Source organism: Astatotilapia calliptera, chromosome 5 (genome assembly GCF_964374335.1).
Source record: "Astatotilapia calliptera chromosome 5, fAstCal68.1, whole genome shotgun sequence".
In the NCBI taxonomy this organism is placed as follows: Eukaryota; Metazoa; Chordata; class Actinopteri; order Cichliformes; family Cichlidae; genus Astatotilapia; species Astatotilapia calliptera.
Genome location: NC_137426.1, coordinates 37,679,995 through 37,702,324, shown reverse-complemented (window position 1 = coordinate 37,702,324; position 22,330 = coordinate 37,679,995). Strand labels below are relative to the sequence as shown.

General features: G+C 41.4%; 1 protein-coding gene across 3 annotated transcripts in view; it reads right to left on the bottom strand.

Annotated features, from left to right (window-relative positions):
- The window catches only part of LOC113023063 (calcium-dependent secretion activator 1), a 359,245-nt gene that overhangs the window by 127,720 nt on the left and 209,195 nt on the right, over positions 1-22,330 (bottom strand). For all 3 annotated transcript variants that reach the window (XM_080301445.1, XM_080301446.1, XM_026169137.2), the window contains exons 12-16: positions 21,973-22,109; positions 21,432-21,619; positions 7,973-8,074; positions 7,814-7,877; positions 7,172-7,295 (exon numbers count right to left, since the gene is read on the bottom strand). In XM_080301445.1, the coding sequence (XP_080157571.1) occupies positions 7,172-7,295; positions 7,814-7,877; positions 7,973-8,074; positions 21,432-21,619; positions 21,973-22,109 (615 nt within the window). The remainder of the gene's footprint in view (positions 1-7,171; positions 7,296-7,813; positions 7,878-7,972; positions 8,075-21,431; positions 21,620-21,972; positions 22,110-22,330) is intronic.

Below are 22,330 nucleotides of genomic sequence, written 5' to 3'. Positions count from 1 at the left end.
TTCAGGAACTCGGGGCGGACCTCATCAACACCAACATGATACATTGAGCATGTTAAAAAAATGAGAAAAATAGTAATAATAATATAAGATAAGTAAAATATATATATAAAAATAGAAAAAGGAAAAAAAACACATTTAAAACAATAAAATCAGCACATTAGATTAAAACAATAAAATCAGGGTCAGACTGTGTCATAAGCCAAAGAGTAAAAATAGCCCTGCAGGCACAACGGCGATGGGTCTTTTGTGCATGCCCAGACCACTTCGGCCTCCACTCTCTACTGAGCCGGGGGCTGTGCCTCTCCCTCACGGGTCTGATGGCTGCCACTGTGCACATCAATGTGCTGGATCCGTCTTCCTGGCACTTCGGGATTTTCCTGCCTCGACTGCAGTGGTTTCATGTGATTGTTGGGAAGGACAGCACAGTTCTGGTGGCCTATGTCAACAAGCAGGGGGGCTTGGGCTTATTTCTCCTCTGCAGGATAGCCGCAAGGCTAAAGCAGTAGGCTCTCCCCCATTTCTGCTCCCTCGGGGCTGTGCACGTGCCACTGAATACAGAAGCAGTCATCATGTCGGGGGGGGGGGGGGGGGGGGGGGGTGGAGTGGGGGGGGGGGGTGGAGTGGAGGCTCCACCCGCAGGTGGTTGAAACAAATCTAGCACTGTTTCAGAAGGGCAGAGGGGGACCTCTTTGCCTCCAGGGAGTCAACACACTGCCCCCTGTTCTTCGACAGCCCTTTCCGGGGGTGGGATGCCCTGGTGCATCCCTGGAACCAGGCTTTTTTGTATACCTTCCCTCCTTTCTCTCTCCTCCACTTGGTCCTCTCCGGGTCCAGGCTGCAGAAACTAGGCTTGTCCTGGTGGCCCCTTTCTGGCCCGACATGCCCTGGTTCTCAGTGATCCAGCCTCTCCTCGACTCAAGACTCTGGGAGCTTCCGGCCCAGAGGAACCTCCTTTCCCAGGCGAGTGGATCACTTTCGAGCAGGTCCACCCCTTACGCTGTGACCCTGCATTGAATGGTGATAGCGATTAAGGCCATTCACCTCTGTCGCTAAGCGCTTAGCGAGGCTGAGCGCTGGCTCTATACGTCAGGTATCCCCAGCTGATTTGGACAACAGACCAGGGCCCTATTTCAGGAAGCCGGTTTAGAAAACTCAGAGTTAAAAACGATACTCAGGGTTGAGTAACCCCGAACTGTCCAACTCGGAATATTCGGTTTCAGAAAGGCTGATAACAATTAGTTCAGTCAACGCGGAGTTGCTTTAACCCCAAGTTAAGCGCGCGCACGAGGATACATAAAGCCCTGATTAGTGGAGCACAGATTAAGCGAGTCACCATGGAGACGGAGGGAAAGAAGGCGCGGTCAATGTATTTCACAGCGCTTGAGGCTGAAATTCTGATGGCAGCATATGCCGATAACATGCAAATTCCGCGGAAAAAAAGTAACACAGCCTCAGCTGCAAAAGAAAGGGAGCATGCATGGCAAAACATAGCCGACAGAGTCAATGCATGAGTGTTAATTTAAACGTTGATCTAGGGATTTCCACCCATTTAACACGTTATTTTATTATATTTTATTTTTTATTTTATACATTTTATTTTGTGATGTGAGCGCAGGTGCAACCCAACAGGCTCCAAACGTTCCTGGCAGAAAGTAAAAATGAAATATAAAAATATAGTCCAAACAGGTAAGGTGTAATTGTATTATGAGCCATAGTGCTTGGTCAGTTTGTCCCATGTAAATCAATTGCAGTTAGAGGCTACATTAATTTCCCCTCTGTAAGCACTTATTGAAATTATCTGAGCACATTACAAGTACATATTTGCTTACTCTGTATGCTCAAATGTGACCCGTTATAGCCAACAGAAAAAAAAGCGGAGGCCTGAAAAACAGGTGGAGGTCCTCCACCACCACCACTCACAGAGCCTGGCCACTTGGCTTCCACATTTGTGATAATGTTGGCAGCATCACATATGATTTTCACAGTGCAGAGAACACAAATTAGCATCCATTACTATAATGAAATAATTTGTTAGTTTGAAATGCTACAGGGAACTATGTACCTGTACATTAATGCTGTGGAAAGACTTCCTGTTCACATAGTCTCCTTCATTTACTGAAGGAGCAATGATTGGAATGTGAGTGCCATCTATACAGCCAATCACGCCTGGGAACCGTGAAAATAAATGTAACATTTAAGTAGTAGTTCAAATATCACCACATCATGAATTAAGTTTTGTTCATCCTGATACCTGCAATTTTGTGGAATCCCTCTTTGATAAATCTTGTGGGTCTATGACCGGGGAACACCACAAACGAGTACAGGAGACGTTTCAGTGCAACTGTAACATTCCTGACTGCCCGACAGACTGTAGCCTTGGAAACGTGCTCAGCGTCACCAATATTATACAGAAAGCTCCCGTTTGCAAAAAAACCGAAGTGCAATACAAATAATATGTACAGAACTGAGAGAATGTCCGCGATGTGTCACATGAGCAATATTAGGCCTGAGGATGTTATTCAAATAAATTATAGATTGTGCTGAAAAACGGTAACGTTCACACAGGAAATCATCAGGAAATGATAAAATGTCCAAACGCGCTCTAATCACTCTCTCCCGGCGGAGAGAATTTGGGCTTCAACATCTACTGGCTCTTCAAGGAAGGGGCACGCCATGTCTGACACTTCCTACAGTCAGGTTTCTGACAAAGAGGCGGAGAAGGTCAGGGTTAGTTGAAGTAAACCTGCTAGGGGGCAGGTTAGCTTCACGGAGTGTGTCGTCATAGTAACTCACTCAGAATTAATCTAAACTCGCTTTGTGAAACCGAAAACCCAGAGTTTTCGTTAACTCAGGGTTTACTTACTCAGAGTTTGCACTAAACCGGCTTCCTGAAATAGGGCCCAGCTCTTAATTGCCTTCCATCCTGGGCAGGCACTTGTCAAAGTCCCAGTTGTCCTACTGGGTGGCAGCCTTATGCCTCTAGGTTCCCCTAGAGGCATAAGCAGGTGCTAGATGCCCCTCAGCTGTAACCTTTGTCTCCTTGATCAGCTTGCGGGCCAACCATGAGCGGTCCTTGCATCTTGACTTGCTCAGGCCAGTCTTGCATCTGGCAGACTGATGTTTGCCCCCCCCCAGGCAGGGCCTTTGCATCTGGTGGGGCCTTGACTGTCTCCTTGTGGGGTGAGTTACCCCGCACATATGGAAATTGTAAGTACTTGTAAGTAACTGTAAGTCTCAATATGGTAACATACGGTTACACTGTAAGCTTGCTTGCTTGGTTTCCCCCCCTTGACATGATGTCTGCTTCTTGGAGTGAGAGACTGTCTCCAGCTTCAGGCCGCTTGGAGATGTGTTCCAATCAAACCATCACTGGTTTCACATCTGCGCAGCTGTTTTATATCTAAGCTGTGGGGCATGACTGAGGTAGCCATATATATATAAATATACTGCTCAAAAAGATTAAAGAAACATCTTTTAATTAAAGTATAGCACCAAGTCAGTTAAACTCCTGGGATAGTTTTTCATGCTACTGTGTGAGGCAGGCAGGCAGACCCAAAATGTAGACTCACAAGCAAGACTATACTTGAAAGAGTTTACTTAATTTAAGGTTAAACAACTAAACTGGGAATGCTAAGTTAGAGAAACTAAACAAACAGAATAATACAGGGAAACACAGTACCGACAGGACACACAGCAAGATGGGATATCACAAAACTGGACAGAAGGAGATACAGACAATATATACACAAAAGAGGGACTCAGGGAGGAGAGGAAACGCCTGGGGAACATGGCTGGACATAATCTAACTGTCGAGACAGGGGAAGTAAAACTGAACATGATGCACACAGGACAAGAGACTATCAACATAAAACACAAGAAACACAAACTGAGACGCAGACTGGCTAAATATGGGGAACAGAGGGATGAGACAGAGACAAGACTAGGAAGACACAGAACAAGGGTGACGGAGCGAAAGGAGTAATAATGAGTCAACTGCAAAACAGGAATGGTTTTACCTTTTGTTGGTGACATCTTTTTCCCTGTTTTTTGCTAGTTTTATATATGGCTAGGGTCAGTTTCACTACTGGTAGCATAAGGCAATACCTGGACCCTACAGAGGTAGTAGGATTTAGGTACTGTAGCTCAACTCCTCCAGGACGGCACATCAATACATACCATTTCCAGAAGGTTTACTGGGTCTCCCAGCACAGTCTCAAGAATGTGAAGTTGTACAATATCTTCAAGCCATCACCAGGACGGGTATCTGCCCCTTTGCGCAAGGACGAATAGGATAAGTACTGCCAGTGCAGTACAAAATGACCTCCAACAGGACACTGATGTGAACGTCTGCCCAATAGCCTCTAGAGGTACCAGTGGTCACTGCTAGGCAACGGCACCTGAATAGATATTGGGTTTAAATCCTTGGAACCATTGTCAGACCCTATGCTGCTGCACTGAGTCCTAGGTGCTCCTGGTGCATGACATGCACGTGTATCATATGGCAAGAGCATGCATGCATGCAGCGCCTGGAGGATTAAGGAACTGATAACATAGACTGGCCCCCAAGCTTGCCAGACCTAAATCCAATAGAGGACCCTTAGCACACTATATTTCAGTCCATCCAGTACCACCAGGCTGCATCTCAGACTGTCCAGGAGCACAATCTGTTGAGTCATTAGGCGTATGCCTTCTCATTAGGAGCAAGTACATTCAAACAACTCGCTTTGAGTTGCTACAATGACGTTTCAGCAACATGGACTAGTGTGCCACATTACTTTTTTTGGTTGATTTTTGAGTGTCTTTGAAATTAACCTTTTGTAGGTTGATAATTTGCATTTTCATATCCAGCATTATGTAATTTCTCCACTGAAACCTAATTTGTTTTCAAAGAATTTCTAATTTTTTTGAGCAGCATTCTATTGTATCATTGGGCATTTTCACACCTGTAGTTCATTTACTCTGGTCTGAATCAGCTGATGCGGTTCTAGTCAGTTTTATCGTTTCCCCATGTTTGGGTTTGTTTTTACTCAGAGAAAAAAAATCCAAGTGAATCAAAATGCGTCACTACAAACCACGTGAGAAGATTCAGTCTGCTTATTCGCCAGAGCTGTCTGGAGTGGAAGCAACAAAAGTAAATACAGGAAAAAGGTCTTGTATTCTACTTGAACAAGAATTTACATTCATTTCACAGCTAGTTGCTAGCCCATACAGACCTTTGCACACCTAAAACACTTTGTGTCGCAGAGTGCGTGGAGTTGCAAACCCAAAATGCTAACACTATAAACAGTACAACGCGACAAAGAGCTATGGAAACTGAGGGCTTGAACACACACATGAGGTAATCAGGGAGATGGAACACACCAGGGAACACATCTGAACTAAATCAAGGAAATGAGACAGAGGGAAGCAAAACTGAAAACAATGCATTTAGGACAAAGACTAACAATATAAAACATGAAATAAACACTGACTAAGACTACGACACATAAACTGGACATAAACAAAAAGTAAACAGATAAGGATCATGGAAACTGTTACGGTCGCTGACCTCTAGTGGCTGGGGGCCCCCACCCCAGACAACACTTCATTTTTAAGTGGGGCGTAACGGAAACCTTGCCACATCCTAGAATACAAAGCATATGTACAGCTTTTTTTTTTTTAGTTCAAACTGATTACAACTAGTTGTTATACGTTGTAAACCAACTCCTCTGGCGTTCATTTGGAACCATGCCAAGACCACCTCCTCCAGAGTGCGGTTGTTTTGGTCCAAGCGCAATTACTGTGTTCATATCTGCCCAAACGAGTCACACCAAAGGGCAAAAACAAACCAGAGTTAATTTGAATGAATTACACACCGCATGTGTGAAAACACCCTTAAATTCAAAGCAGTTAATTACTTGTCTTATGTGTATTACATGACTCTAATCAAACGTGTCAGTTTGAGTCTGTTAGAGTTGATTGTCAAGTATGAAAAAGTTCCAGAGAATAATGACATCTGTTCCTAAAACAGAGAAAATATTGGTGCTGTATATGTAAAGTCTATTTCAGAAGACAAGAAAATAGCTCAGCTGTTATATTGAACATTAATAATCTTAATGTCAAAGGTTTAAGGTCACACATATAGTAAGTTCAAAAGATATTAAATTTACATATTCACATGTCAAATCTGAAGAATTATCACACATTAAAAGAGGTTAGTGTTCTGACACAGTTAATAAGTCATTGTTTCAGGGGCCTACAGAATGCTTGTTGCTGTTAAAGAAAACCTAGACGAGGCAAGAAACAAAAGTAAGATAAAATCCTGGCACAAAAGATAGTCTCATTGTGTCTTACTCGCCCACCTGCTTTAAAACAGAGGTTAAAAGCAGAAAAGGCCAATAGATAAGGAAAACAGAAGGATTAGTGTGGAAGTCATCAGAACACAAGGAAAACCCAGAACAGGAAACAAGGAGAATCTTCTCAGTTACCAGGCAAGTCAAAGGTAAACCAAGGCAGTGTAAGACTCGGCTGAACGAGAAGCTAAAGCACGGTGGAAGAAGTCAGCAAGATTGAATTGAATGCATTTTTACTGTAATTATCTTAGTAAAAAAATGATGAAGAAAAACTAAATAGTTGCTGTCATTTAAAGTACTACCATACAGTTTTGCTTGATTTTATCCATTTTGATACTAGACATTATTTGAAATGTTGTTCTAGCATTTCAAATATTGTCTGCAAAATCTATAGAGAAATAGACCCCTGACTTCATCGGTTTACTACTGTTTCAGTTTATTAATGTTTGATTGGTCAAATTCGGTGAAAATATTTACTACTTTTGCATTTCAATTTTCTGTGTTTTACAAGCTTATTAAACATTCTCATATACTGTCACCATAATTTTAAATAACCTCCCCACTAAGATTAGAAAATCCCCTCTGCACTTCAGATCTTTCCCATCTGGTTCTGCATAGCATATTAATTGGCATTTGTTTTTGTTAAGGTATGCAATGTCTATAACTGTAATGTGTTCTTCATTTGGATATATTTATCTGACAGTTCCCATAAGATGGAAATGGAATTTCCAAAAAACAATAAATGTCATAACAGCTTTTACTACGACTACTACTATTGCAGCTACCACTAGCACTATAGCAAGATTGCGTTCACACAAAGGAGCAGAGTAATAACGTACCTTCCAGTTTTGCATACTCTGACAGACGCTGGTAATTGACCTGAGCTGCCTGCTCCAAACACTTACGGATCACACCTTTGACTTCCTCTTGTGGGACTGGGGTGACAATATCTTTCATTAAAACCTTATACAAAAAACACAGCAAAATTATTGTTATTTATTTATTTTTGCAGTACCTTTTAATAAAAGATGTAAATAAATATTGTAAAAACATGTCCTCAGGCTTAAATGAAAAAATTACTCTATAGCCTCCATATGTCCCATTAAATCTTTAGGTTTTGTTGTCCTCATGTTAAGAGTTTTATTACTTTTAATTATTGTTGTTTTGTTTGGTTTTGGCATGGAAATATTATCATTAGTTTCAAGAAAAGATGACAGTTTGAGCTAAAGTTTAAAGGTAGAGAGCAGAATTAAACAGGTTTCAGTTTGCTCCGCATTGTTTGTTATAAAAATCAACTAACTCTTTCCCTCCAGTAAATAAAAAGAAACCTGACAAACCTAGCAAGTAGTAGCAAAATCAACAATGATAAAAAAGAAATAGCAGCGTAGTATTGTATGACTGGACATATAGTCCTTCCCAAAGAGCCACCAAAAACAGGTAGGATCAATCTTATGTTTTATCCTGTGTTACAACAGTCTTACCCTTTCGAGCAGGGACAGAGTTGCCTTCAATGCCCCTTCAGGTCTTCCAAATGGAAAACAGTACCTGTTTAGAAAAGAGGTTTGTTTTGTTTTTTTTTTCAAACTTCAACAGTCCAATTGGACAATGTGTCATTGTGTAGTTGTTGCAATGGGTCCTACCGGAAGTGTGTAATCTGGTTTTCAAGAAGCACCCGTAGCCTCTCCTTGATTTCCTCAAAGCGCTCTTTCTCCTCAACAGTGACTGTGCCGATACCGTCGGGCCTGAAACACAGAGGCATTTGAAAAAATGCACTCAAAGTTTCTGTTGAACCTTTCAGCACAAATGTCAAAATACCCATATTTTCCACGGATAATGTTAGCATTTGCTTATACCTCAGATTTCGATCTAACGTATAATTCATATTTTTAAAAAACTGTTAACTTTTTTAATAAAGGAAATGGCAATATTACTTACTTTTATTAATTGAAATGTAAAATGCATATCTTCTGTTCTTTATTAAAACTGTGGTGTTGAAACTGGAATTAATCAGTAAATTAAAATTAAAATTTTCTTATCAGGGTCACTCCATATAACATCCATCCATTCGCTTCCTCTTGTCCTTTCCAGGGTCGTGGGGGGCGCTGGAGCCTATCCCAGCTTGTCATAGGGCAAGAGGCAGGGTACACCCTGGACAGGTCGCCAGTCTGTCGTAGGGCCAACACGCAGAGACACAGACTCACATTCACTCACAGATTCACACTTATGGGCAATTTAGATTTGGACTGTGGGAGGAAGCCGGAGTACCCAGGGAAAACATGCAAACTCCACACAGAAAGACCCCGGCCTGATGGTGGAATTGAACTCAGGACCCTCTTGCTGTGCGGCAACAGTGCTAACCACCGTGCCACCGTGCTGGTGGCACCAACATAATCTGAAAAAAGTTTCAGTTTGCCCCCTGGAGAATGAGTTACAGGCTCTCACAGCACATGGGGTGGGCCAACATTTCTTTGTAGAGCCTTCATAATGTCTTACATATAGGAGACATTATGAAGCATCCAACAGCAAACCAGGATCAAGTAGTTGTGCCTATAACTGAAGGAGGCATTGTAAGTGGAGGCATGCACGCTGAGATGGTTTAATTATATTTCAGATTAATTAAATTATTTAAATATGCAAAATTCATACAAAGTATTCAACATGCAGATTCACATAAACAAAACATTTGTTTTTGTGGTAACACTTTATTAGTCGGCAAAGCACTTGGTGAATCCATGACCACATTATTCACCTATTATGTTATTAACTAAAAGTGTTTCCTCAACAACCTCAAATTACTGGTTAAGATGAGATAAGATAACCTTTATTAGTCCCAAGCATGGGAAATTTGTTGGGTTAAGGCTGCTGACCTTTGCCAGTGCCATCTTACCCTTCCGACCATACATTCATTACAACATCACATGGGGAAGACAGGTCAGAGGGGTATAACAATGGAAAATGCACAACATGAGGAAAGACGAGGAGAAAAAATAACTCCCCCCAGACTGAGCTCCAACCGGGAGATCAGTTTGAGAACAGAAAAAAGCACCTCAGCACATGAATCAGCACATGTCACGACATAGAAGACATAAGCTTCGAAGGCATTTGGAGGGGGTGGGGGTGAGTGTAGGTCTGTGTCAGTGTACATGCATATGTGTGCGTGTGAGTGTGTGTGTGTTATAGAAAGTAACGTCATTATACGTGAATTATAGTTTCAGTATTCTTTCTGCTTCTGCTTTCCTTGACATTTTCTTGCAATTTCTGTATAGAAAAGAGGTAAATTTTTAAGTGTTGTGATTATCTGTCTCTCTTCTATTGTTAATTTCCTTTTTTCTCACCATTTTGTAGCAACACACTACTTTCTGCAGTGCAATACTGTTCAACTGATGCTCACTAAGGTATGGTATCACAGTGTGTTCCATCACTGCATTTATGCAGACAGGGGGTTGTAAGTAATCCAGAAAAATTTAAACACCCATAGGCATTAGTAACAGCAGCTTTCAAGGCTTGATCAACCTGCAGGACAGCTTTAAATTATTAACCTATTTTGTGTTCACCGAAAAAGCCCTTTTCTTATAATTATGAAATGTTCATTATTTTTCAATTTTGGGTAACCTTACCTTTTTTTTTAACCTCTGGCAGTTCAACACTTACCTTTGTACCATTTCAAGCTATTCATTGGACTTGAATGACTTGAATTGCAATAAATGACTGGAAAGATTGTTGTAAAATCTTTGGGCGGTAGTGTAGTTGCACCACTAGTAAATAAATTTACTTTTTAATTTGAAGAGAGTCCACACCCGAGTCCTGCTTCTGCCTAGCAGCACATTGACTGATTCTGTTTGATTATGGAATTGCCCTAAATGAGCAAGCAGGGGTGGGTATACTTGTATCCTCCCAGTTTGCTGCCTGTATGTTGAAGTTTTCACCAGTGGATGAGGGGTTGCTTGCCTGCACCTTAGGGGGAACCTTAGGTCCTGACTGTCATCTGTACCCGTGTGTCAGCCTTGTTGGATTCACTGGGTAGGGTGCTGGAGAGTGCACTCTGGTACACACCAGGACACAGCGGTTGATGATTGATTTTGTAATCATATCATCAGATCTACGGCTATATGTCTTGGACATGCAGTTAAAGAGAGATGCTGAACTGTCAACTGTTGGATCTGGTGGTTGGGGAAGATGCTGGGCATACCTGGTGCATCCAAATGTATAATGAGCTGGCAGAGGCACCATTCCACGACATCTTCAATTCCCACCTCTGGCAGAGCTTCGATTAGATTATTAAGGGTGCTCTGCAGATACTGATGCTGAGTGAACCATGTTCTGCATCTCCATTGCTGAGCCTGCCCCAGGGAGTTGTGGCTGCAGGGTAGTTCGTTCTTGGTGTGGGAATAATCTGAGAACCAGATGGTAAAGATCGGACTTGGTCTCCAGTTGCAGCTGACTGCTAAGCCAAGGAGAGTGAAGCTCAGGCAGTGGTTGATGCAAAAAACTGTGTGGGAAGAGTTTGGTGAGACCATGGATTAAGGCTTTCGGTTTGCCTCAGAGCAATTCTAGCAAACAATTAGAGGAGTCAGGAGGGGGAAGCAGTGCTGTATTCACAAAGCATCCCACTACCATTGTGGTGGTTGAGGTCTCGGGCATTGCCTCTGGATTGGCAGACTGGGGTGATGGTTCCCTTGTTTAAAAGGGGTGAGGGAGTGATCCAATTATTAGGGCATTACACTCCTCAGAAAATCTATGCTAGGGTACTGGAGAGGACAGTCTGTCCATTAGCTGAACTTTGGATTTAGGTGGAACAATGCAGTTTTCCTCCTGGTTGTGGGACACTAGACCATCACCTTGGGGATATTCAAGGGTGTGTGGAAGTTTGCCAAACCAGTGTACTTTTTTGCTTAACTTTTTACTTCATTTTGTGGGCAAGGCATTCAATCTCAACCCTCAAAGTATCATGTGGGCGATGCTTTGGGAGTATGGAGTGTCTGGCTGTTGGCCGTTCACTCCCTGTACAACCATAGCGCGGGCTTGGTTCATATTGCCGGCAGTAAGTTGGACTAGTTTCTGAAGTTTGATTCAGCTCACACAACTCCTCCCGATCTTTCAGCTGTGCCAGAGAATACCACAATTTACAGGAAGTGTTCACTAAAGATAAAGCCCTATCTCTGTCTTTGCACAGAACCTATGACTGCACCATCAATCTTCCCTTCAGTTGCCTTTACAACCTGTCGCGGCATGGGAAGGAAGTGATGGAAAAATACAATCTTTGGCCGCTTGAATCATCTGTCCGTCTTCCTCCCTTGTAGGTGCTGTTTATTTGTTTGTTATTAAGAAAGACAAATGCATAGACTATCGTGGACTCAAATAACCTTCAAGAACAAATATCCACTGCCCCCAATCACTTCTGCTTTTAAGCCCCTCCCGGGGGTCACTGATTTCACTGAACTCAATCTCCGTAACGTCTACCACTTAATACGCATCTGGAAGGGTGACGAGTGGAAGCCTTTGACACATATTGGACACTTTATACCTGGTCATACCCTTTGGATTAACAAATGCATGCGCTGTCTTTCAAGCTCTGGTAAATGATGTGTTGAGAGACCTTTCTTCCTTCCATCTCAGAAGCTGGTACAGCATTTCCTCTGCTTTTCATTTTATTGATGCTTCATCCGCAACTACAGTCAGGTAGCTACACCTCTCACACATCTCACTTCGCCTAAAGTGCCCTTTGTTTGTTACTCAGAAGCTGCAGCAGCCTTCACTTAATTAAAGGAACTGTTCACCTCAGCACCAGTCCTCATGCAACCAGATACCAAGCTCCAGTTCATCATTGAGGTAGATGTGTCTGACTCCAGGGTGGGGGCAGTTCTCTCGCAGTGGTCAGGCCTCCAAGGTAACCTGCAACCCCGTACCTTCTCCTTCTGGTAGCTGATCCCCACTGTACTCAATTATGATGTAGAGCATCACTGGAGGTGTGATGCCACTGGCTGGAGGAGGCCGAGCAGACTTTTGTTATCTGAACAAATCACAAGAACCTCAATTACCTTAAAAGTGCTAAAAGGTTAAATGCTCATCCAGCCCACTGGTCTCCATTTTTCCTGACATTTCAATTTTAATGTTCTATCACTCAGAGTCAAGGAATGTCAAAACGGACGCACTCTCTAACGAGTACTTGGATGACACCAGCCTGCTGGACCCTGAATGAATTCTCCATACTTCATGCTTCATGTACTGTTGGATCACTGAAATGGGATTTGTAGAAAATGAGCCATCAAGCTGTGCAGGATGAACATGATCCTTAGGTCCCCCTAACTACCGATAGGATTCCATCACTGACCATTCTGTTGTGATCCACTGGACTTACACTGGCCACCCATTTCTCTTTTCAAACGTTACTTCTGCTTGGTCATCATGGAGGTATGTCAAGGACTATGTAGTGGCATGTGCCATCTGTGCCAGAAATAAAAGCAGTACTCAGTGTTGATAATGACCCACACCTTTTTTTTACACATTGGCTCATGTAATGAGACACATGACCTAGAGTGGGTTAACAGCCCGGTGTGACAGTAACCTTATCTACCATTGATAGATTGGCCTGTAAATGGCTTGTATTTTGTATAGAGCTTTTCTAGTCCCTAAGGACCCCAAAGCGCTTTACACAACCTGTCATCCACCCATTCACACACACATTCACACACTTGGAATGTGTGTGAATGGGTTCTTAGATTCTCTACAGCAGCTCAATTTCTAGTCCTTGAGAAATTACCCATGGCCTCAGACATAGCCAAACTACTTGCTGTTCATGTTTTTAAGTTACACAGAATCCCAGTTCATCGCCCAAGCTTGGAAGGCATTTTGCAATGCCCTCGGGGCCAACACCAACAGACAAATGGACAAACTGAAAGGCTCAACCAGGAGATTGAGATCTCCCTCGGCTGCATCACTCCTCAAAACCCCTCCATCTGGTCCTCTCAACTGTCCTAGGTTGAATACACCCAGAATTCACTCACCTCCTCTGCTACAGGCTCTGTTTTAGGCATCTCTGGGCTATCAACCACCACTCTTCCCCATTCTACATCAGGGCACTCTCTCCCTGTTTGGAAGTGCGTCTTCTATCCTCAGATTGTACTTGCTCTCTGATGTATCCATCAGCAAATGAATGTGTGTGAATGTTAGAAAAAAAGGACTGAGGTACAAAAATCTTAGAAAAAATGCTTGGGTGAACGGGTGAATGACACAAGTTATATCAAGCGCTTTAGGGCTACTGTGACTGCACTCTGTGTCCTCATGATGGCATGAGTCACTGCAGGAACTGCTGAAGCACAAGGAGGACAGTGCTTAGCTGCAACACTGGGTTACCTGGTTGACAGTTCAGTGGCAGTTGACCGTTCAGCCCTTGTCGACAGAATCCCAAATGATGGGGTTGCGTCTGTGAAGTTCAAGCTGACAATGAATCACTGACTACACTGCAGGACCCTGCTTTAAGTTAAGTTCCCTCCACCGGTGGAGAAGGTAGGAGAAATACCCAGCCAGACAATTTCTGATGTTCTCTGGAGTTCTTCCCCTAGTATCTGAGCATGCTAAAGGAGGTCTGAGGCCCCATACCAGAACCTCAGGTATGTGTTGAGGTGCAGAGGACCAGACTCTCCTTAATCCAGAAATGCACATGAACAGGCTCCTTGATATAGCTAAACAGTCAGAATACACTTGCACATGTACGACGTAGAAGAATCTCGACAATGCCAACAAAAACCACTTGAGTTAAAGAAGTTTCCAGCTACACCGAACAGCTTTGCTCAGTATATTCAGTTTTTAGGTTATATGTAAACACTGTATGTGGATAAGTAACAAATTACTATCTAGTGAATAATTTAAAAAAAATGTACCGCATTACTTTTAAGAAGACTAATGCATTATTTATTTATTTATTTATGTATTCAGCTATCGATCCCACCCCTGCTGGGGTTGGCTGAAATATACACTTCCTAAGACACACTGATAACCAAAAGTTAATCCCTTGGAAGATTAATTTAGGTTCTAATTTAGTCTTAGAGTAGCTCTAAATATTTATTTTCCACTGGGCTCCGTTTAAAACAATAACTAATATTAAAAGTCTTTGCATGCTGCTATGAGTTATGACAGCCCAAATGTGCATTTTAATCTTATACTATACTCAACCTTATGTGTGAAACCAACCTACTTGTCAAATAGATTTTTTTTTTTACTTGAGTACTTTTAAGTACTTGTTTTACTCGAGTTGCTGATAAAACTGCTAATTCTTGAGTAAATGTTAAATTTTCACAGAAACTCATCTTGTTTGTCAGTAAATTTGTTTCAGAGGTAAAAGCTGATCTTCACTCTAAATCTAGAACAATGCAAATCATGATAAAAACACATTCTTATTTCACACATCATGTATACTTCTTATGTAAAAGTCTGGAGAAATAAGTAGATATTTTCACCATTTTAGATTTTCATAAACTAGAAAAAAAATCTATTTCCATAGATGCTGTGGGTTGTCCACCATGTATCGCACCCACGTTGACAGGAGAAAATTACCCGTCATTTCTTGGCAGAGTGCCCAGACCTCACCAGCGACTGATGCCAATGATATGAGACTGCGTCATGAGAAAACAAGCTTTAGTTACTTTAGTTAAGAATTATGCAAAATGGAAAGATTGAAATAACATGAAAGATTGTGCACAGGACTATTATGCTCTATTCTTCATATATTAATATATAAGATATAAACAGCTTTACGTGTGTGTGTGTGTGTGTGTGTGCGTGTGCGTGCGTACGTGCATGTGTGTGTGTGTGTGTGCGTGTGTGTGTGTGCGTGTGTGTGTGTGTGTGTGTGTGTGTGCGTGTGTGTGCGTGTGTGTGTGTGTGTGTGTGAGTGTGCGTGTGTGTGCGTGTGTGTGCGTGTGTGTGCGTGTGTGTGTGTGTGTGTGTGTGAGTGAGAGAGAGAGAGAGAGAGTTTATCGTTTGTGACATGGTTGGGTCTGGGTAGAGTGTGAGCAGAGTGCATGTGACAGAAGAGGCGCTGGACTGGAGCCATGACAGCATGTTGAGAAGCAGGAGACATGACACTCTTCCTCGCTCTCCCTCTTTCTCAAACTTCCATTTGACACGTCTTTCAACAGACAGCAAGAAACTGTGTGTTAGAGGGAGGTGGGGGGTACTTGCTACACTACTTCGTGAGTGCCGTGTTAGATTAAAGGATTATCAAGTTGCTCAGCAGTTCGCGTCTCATCCAAGCTCCCCTTTGGTTTTATGGACATTTGAACAGACACTAGCAGTGTGCTGCAGTCACCTGTAGGGCTCTGTTAGTGGAAAGCATGACACTGATGAGGAGATGACTGCATGGTGTCTTTGTTGCTTTGACCTCATCATTGGTTTATCTCCCAAGAGTTAATATTACTGAGCATTGTCTGAAAAAGACAGTTACAATTTTGGTGGGCTGGAAAGAACAACAAGTAGTAATTAAAGCATCATAATAAATGTGTCATTGAAATTGAAATAAAGAAATAAATAAAATACCAGCTAATGAAAGCTTTGGTCCTAGTGGTGAATTTCCGTGTGAGTGCTAAGCTTACTGTTTTCCTTTGTTATGCGACTGGTGCTTAATTTTGCTGTGTGCAAGTGTAAAAGTCTAAAACCAAAACAGGAGAGGAATTATCACGGCTAAAATTCACTGATGAGAAGCACCTCAACTTCTTTACTGTGACAGAAAATAAAAGAAGGAAATTTCACACTAATTAGGTCCTGAAGGGCTTTCATGTGTTCTCTCTTTCAGCCACATATCATTCCTTGGCAGCTTCCTCATGTTTGCTTGACCTGATGATCTCACAGCTATGATGAAGACAACAAGCAAATAAGCCTTCTGTGACAGACAGAAAGTTGGCAGCAGTTTCACATCTGTTTTTCTGTGCAGTCACCACCACATCCAGACCACCATGGAGCAAATTTGCCATTTTCCCTTCAAACTCGTTTTTACAAAATCTAAGAAACTGAGTTCTGAGTGGAAATTATACCTTTGGAGAGAACATTGCTGTTCCACCAAACTGTGTTCACACAGTGATTTCTGGAAGTGTTCCTGTGCCCATGCAGTGATTTCCTTCACAGAATCATATCTATTTTAATGTAGTGCAGCTCAAAGATCACGATCATCTATACTAATTGATGCTTGTCCTTGTTCTTTGTGCACAGTAATTTCATTTGATAATATTATAAAGCATTGCTAATATGATATTCAAATTCTTTTTAATGTTGCATTGATGAACATTATTCTGAAATTGTCCGGTGATTTTGTAGACACAGTTATCTTTTCTCCTAATGACCCAAATACTTGATGTTCCTTCAGTTATATCTTTTTGGTAGTACTTACTTTTCCAGCCTTTTGTTGCCCCGTCCCACATGTTTTGATATGTGTTGCTGCCATCAAATTCAAAAGTAGCTAATATGTTTCATGAACAGAGATGGGCAGTAACGCGTTACAAACGCGTTACTGTAATCTGATTACTTTTTTCGAGTAACGAGTAAAGTAAGGGATTACTATTGCAAAAACGGTAATTAGATTACCGTTACTTTCCCGTAGGAACGCTGCGTTACTAAAACCGTGATTTTTTGCGAGAATGTCTCACGACACTGACGTAAGCGAGTGCGCCGTTGGTGACAACAGCTGTGTGCAGATCAACAATGGATCACATATCGATTGTGGGAGAGAGTATGAGCGTGCAGTGTTTAAAGTGTGGAAGCACTGACCGTACTTTGAGTTTGATTCCATAAAAAGTGACAAAAACATTAGTGTCCGTTGTGCGTGGGAAGAAAACTTCTTTTTACAGCGAAAAAAACTCCTAAACTTCCAAACAAGCACCGAGTAGCTACGACGTAATGGGAAACTCACAGAGAAACTCGCGGATTCTTCAACTGACCGCGGCACACCTGCACCAGGGTAAACCTCCGCCTACCCCAGTGTTGCTTAATAGGTGAAAATAGAGCAACAGGACCGCTGAGTCTTTGACTTTATTTATTTTCTGCTGTGTTTTACTTGCATCTATTTGAAAGAGTGAGTGTAAACACAAAAAATATTTTATTTTATGAGCTGGAATGTGCAAAAAATAGGTTTAAATGTTAAACTAATTTATTCAAGTCAGAGAATGTTGCATATAATTAAATTTTTGCTTGATGCATAAAGTTAAAAGATTAAAACTAATAAAACAAGTTTTAAAAAGAGACTTTTCCATTTGATTACATTTTGTATGATGGATTATGCAGAAAAAGTAGAATTGGGCTGAAAGATCTATCGCTTTATCACCTCTTCAGGTTGTAAATCGTGTTTTTAAAAAGGTAACAAAGTAACTAAGTAACTAAGTAATTAATTACTTTTGAAAATAAGTAATCAGTAAAGTAACGGGATTACTTTTTTTGGGAAGTAATCAGTAATTAATTACTGATTACTTTTTTCAAGTAACTTGACCAACACTGTTCATGAAACAGTAAAATATTTCAGTTTCTATATTCAGTTTCACTTTTTTCTAGGTTCTATTGTGAAAACAACAGGACTTTATAAGATTTGCAAATCATTACATTCTGTTTTTATATATGTTACATGGAGTACATTTTTTTCTACCAAAAAATCTCTTTATCTAAAATAAATATGCAAAACATCTCAATACACCTTTGCATGTCTCTGAATACACACTATCTAGATTAGTATTTACTAGTAAACATTTCTATACAGTGCTACACAAAGACTGATTATTTATATAATAGAACTTAAACTCAAAAAAGAAAAGTAAAATATTATTTTGCATTGTCAGGTTTGACAGTACAAAGTGACATTGATGTCATTGAAAAAGATGCCAGATGTTTCTGTGAAAACAGCTGTGTGAAAATAACTGCAATAATGTTCAGTTTTCTTTCAAATGTACCAATTAAACACAAATACAAAATCAACTGCAGCTGAAATATTATTTATCTGTTTTAAAGACATTTCACTGGAGCTGAATGGAGTTGACATTTAGTTCTACAGAAGTCAAATCCTGACTCTTTAGCAGGTGACCGGGCAGTTGCGTCTAACTTGATGCACCAACACCTCCAGGCTGGCAGGCTATTAGAAGGCAGTAGCGGTGGTGTGGTATTTATGTGTTGGGGGGAGGGGAGGGTTGGTCTGGCCTAGGATGAGGTGTGTGCATATGGGCACATGCAGCAGCTATGGCTGCAGAGACATTCAGCCATAACACATGACAACCTGTCAACATGTCATGACTCAACCTCCAGGCACGATGGCTGGACTGGCAGATTAGGTCTCTGCCTCGTGTCTGTGGACGGGACTACATAAAGATATAATTATTTTTGGATTTTAAAAAAAATTCTACTCTTTTTTTAGATATTTATTCACCTGCACAAACATTTTTCTATGTGTAAAGTCTGTTATGATACTAAATAAAGTGCATGAGCCTATCATTTCTAATTCCAAAAATTCTAGCTGGTCATATTTCCCCCTGTTCTTTCCCTCTCTTTCTGTTAGAGTGACTGCTATCCATCTGTCCATAGTGATCAAAAAAGGCCTCAGTCCTCCGTCACTATTTGTCACAGATAGATGAAAAGATTGATAGATGGATGGATACATACAGGAGGGTTAGTTGGAGAAATGATGCAGGTTGGAGGTGGGGGCACTGACAGACAGCCCTCCCTGACCTTTGCCCTCAATGCTGGAGTGGCCCTCGTCTATCTTTGTTTGGCTTCAGCTGCCGACAGCTGACTGTGATGTTGACAGATATGATGGCTGATCACATCACAGCAGATTAGACAAGAGGTAAATAGTGCAACTTAGATAACAGGCTAGTGGAATAACATGCAGGGAACTCATCAGTCATAGCCAAACAACCTTCAACAGAGGACACAGTTTGATCCGACTGAAAAGCACAGCCACAAGTTTTATATCCCACTCTGTGAAAATTGTTTATTTGCTGGTGTCAACATCACACACACAGATTTCACACTCCAAACCATCACGTCCATTAGTATATGGAAAATGTAATTTGTTGATTCTGAATGAACTAATCAAGGTGTGCTTTAAGTACTAACTGTAATTCAAGACTTTTAAAGAAAAAAGAACATTAACTACTGAGGACTTAAAGCTTCTTTCAGACGCTACTTCTATAAGGGGCGATCGTGGCTCAAGAGTTGGCAGTTCATCATGTAATCAGAAGGTTGCCGGTTCGAGCCCCGGCTTGGACAGTCTCGGTCGTTGCGTCCTTGGGCAAGACACTTCACTCGTTGCCTACTGGTGGTGGTCAGAGGGCCCGGTGGCGCCAGTGTCCGGCAGCCTCGCCTCTGTCAGTGCGCCCCAGGGTGGCTGTGGCTACAACGTAGCTGCCATCACCAGTGTGTGGATGACTGAATGTGGTGTAAAGCACTTTGGGGTCTTAGGGACTAAGTAAAGCGCTTTACAAATACAGACCATTTACACACCAACATCATTTTAAATAGTTTTTAATATTTGGCTGAGTTGTTCTTTACTCCTTTAAGTTCCTGCTTGATTTTTGCCATTCACTGAGGAAATATCCTAATGACCGCTGGTTAGCACTATATGGATTTGCATGCAACACAGTTCTATTATAATCAATAAAGAGCCCTGATTTTCAGTGAGCATTCCCTCAGAAGGGACAAACGGACCCAAACTTTGCAACTTTGTGTAGGGATCAAGTATTCAGGATTTGCCTTTAATTTGTCACAGCAGAACTGGGATGATTATGTAATGTAAAGTTTGTTCCATAGGCTGACATCTCAGCACAAGCACACCTGGCTCAGATCATCTAGAAAAACACATCACTCATACTGAATAGTTCCTGGAACTGTTGTAATGACATTTTAGATAATGGGTTAATTTGATAAAATGCAAATTATATCAGGTAGTAGTGAGTTATGTCAGTAGTGATGGACAAGATATATGCTATTATGGGGAGACACCAAATGTTTCCTTTTGAGGAACAATCAGTAAAAAGAGGGGTAGAAAAAGTTTAAAAGGAAACCTCTGATAGGGCAGGAATCGGACCCACCCAACCTGACAAAACTGACAAAAACTGTAGTAAAGGGCTGTTTCGTCTACAAGTTGCAAAAGAATTGTTCCTTAGAGTAAAACTGACGGCAATCTTCCAACAGACAAACACGCAGAAAGTCTCAGGCTGGATTCAGATTTAAAGTTTACCTTTGATAAGCCTTTTTTTGTCTGTGCTGATGATCTTTCTTTTCAATGGCAGAAACATTTAGCCACACCTACACTGGCTCTAGGGTCAGTCAGTTATCAACAGCTAACAAAGCTGGATGTGAAGCTGTGATACTCCTTTAGTGATATGATGGGAATAGGTTACTGTATACCTCTCGTTTGATTCTTCAGTACGTTATCTGCTGAGTGATGAGTTGAACACCTCAGTTATCGAAACCTTTGGTTAGAAAAATGTTTTGTGGAAATCTTACCATACAGCCAAAGTCTTTTTTTTATCATGAACTCTGTGGTTTTCAGTTTCTTTTAGCAGTTTGGGAAAGGATCTCAGGGATAAAGGGTAAAAAGGTTATAAGATACTGGTAAGTGCCAAACACACTGGTCTGTGCAGGTTTTAGGGTCTGTGCAGGAAGGGTAAGTCACAGTGTGAATAAGGCAAGAAGGTTATACAAAGCACAAAAAAAAGAAAAAAAAATGGAAGAGTGAGCATGAAAACAACATGCAAAATCAAACTAAAATCAGCCGCTGCAACCAAATCAAACCCAAAGTTACATATTACATATCCACATATATGTGGTCTGCTCCTGTTCCAGTTTTAATTATTAGTTAATCCTCTCGAGGCAGGCGTTGCCGATTTGCAACAGTTGAAAACTAACAACCTGATTACCCCACATACATATTTGATGAGTTTGTTTTACTCAGAAGTACCACTGCAGGACTTGGTTGTGCATTAGCAACAAAAAGTTTAATTTGAGCCTGAGAGGGTTAACTGTTCAGTTCAGAGTTCAGTTATTCAGAGTTTCAGTGATTTCTGCATTGACAAAGGAGGACTGGAGCATTTGGGGCAAATAAAGGAGACAGGAGTTGATATTTACCTGTTTCCATGGACATGGGATGCACAGAAGGCGAAGCTGTAGTGCAGCAGTGTGGGATCAATCATGGCTCCATTCTCTGCCCTCTCCAGCAGATCGCTCAGGTAACATAGATGGCGATGGCAGCCTCGAACACCATAACGAGCACAGTACTCATCCAAGACAAACACCTGACCAGGACTAAACCAGCCCTGTTGGTAACACACAGAAACACTGTTGTCGGATTCCTCTGATGAAATAAGTGATGTTTATATGCTATAACACTCTGTAATAGCACTTAACAATAGTATCATGCGAGCATATTAAACCACATCTTTACTGATAGTAAGACTTTTTATTATTAAGACACTACGGTTGCTAAGATACAGAATGCATTCCTGTGTTCACTCCATAAGACCTGTTACCACTGATTTTCAGTACTTTTCATGTGAAATTTGGCACACCTCAATCGTTTCTCTTTGTTTCCCTCTCAACAGCCACCATTGTTGCCGGTTTTTCTATCAATTATAGGTTTTAGACTCTTTTTGGATTTTGATTTACTTACCAAGCAGGAATATGAGTCATTAAGCCTGTGGTCCAGAGTGAGGCGCTGGACAAGCTCAAACAGCGAGGCGTGGTCAAAGTTACAGGGGTTAGCTGAAATAAACTCGTCCATGCCATGCTTCTGGGCTCGATCAGCATCTGTTTATGCCAGATTATGCATTCGACGATGCGGCACACAGAGAGAGAAAGACATAAAAAAGGCAAATGTCATGTGTCGTATTCATGTTATGCAGTCATTCATAATTTGCATGATTGGCAAAATTTGTGCATTAACTCTCTTTACATGAGCTTAAACACCATATTGGCTGTGATTATACTTACTACAACAAGAGAAAGTAATAATAATCATTTTCCCAGTG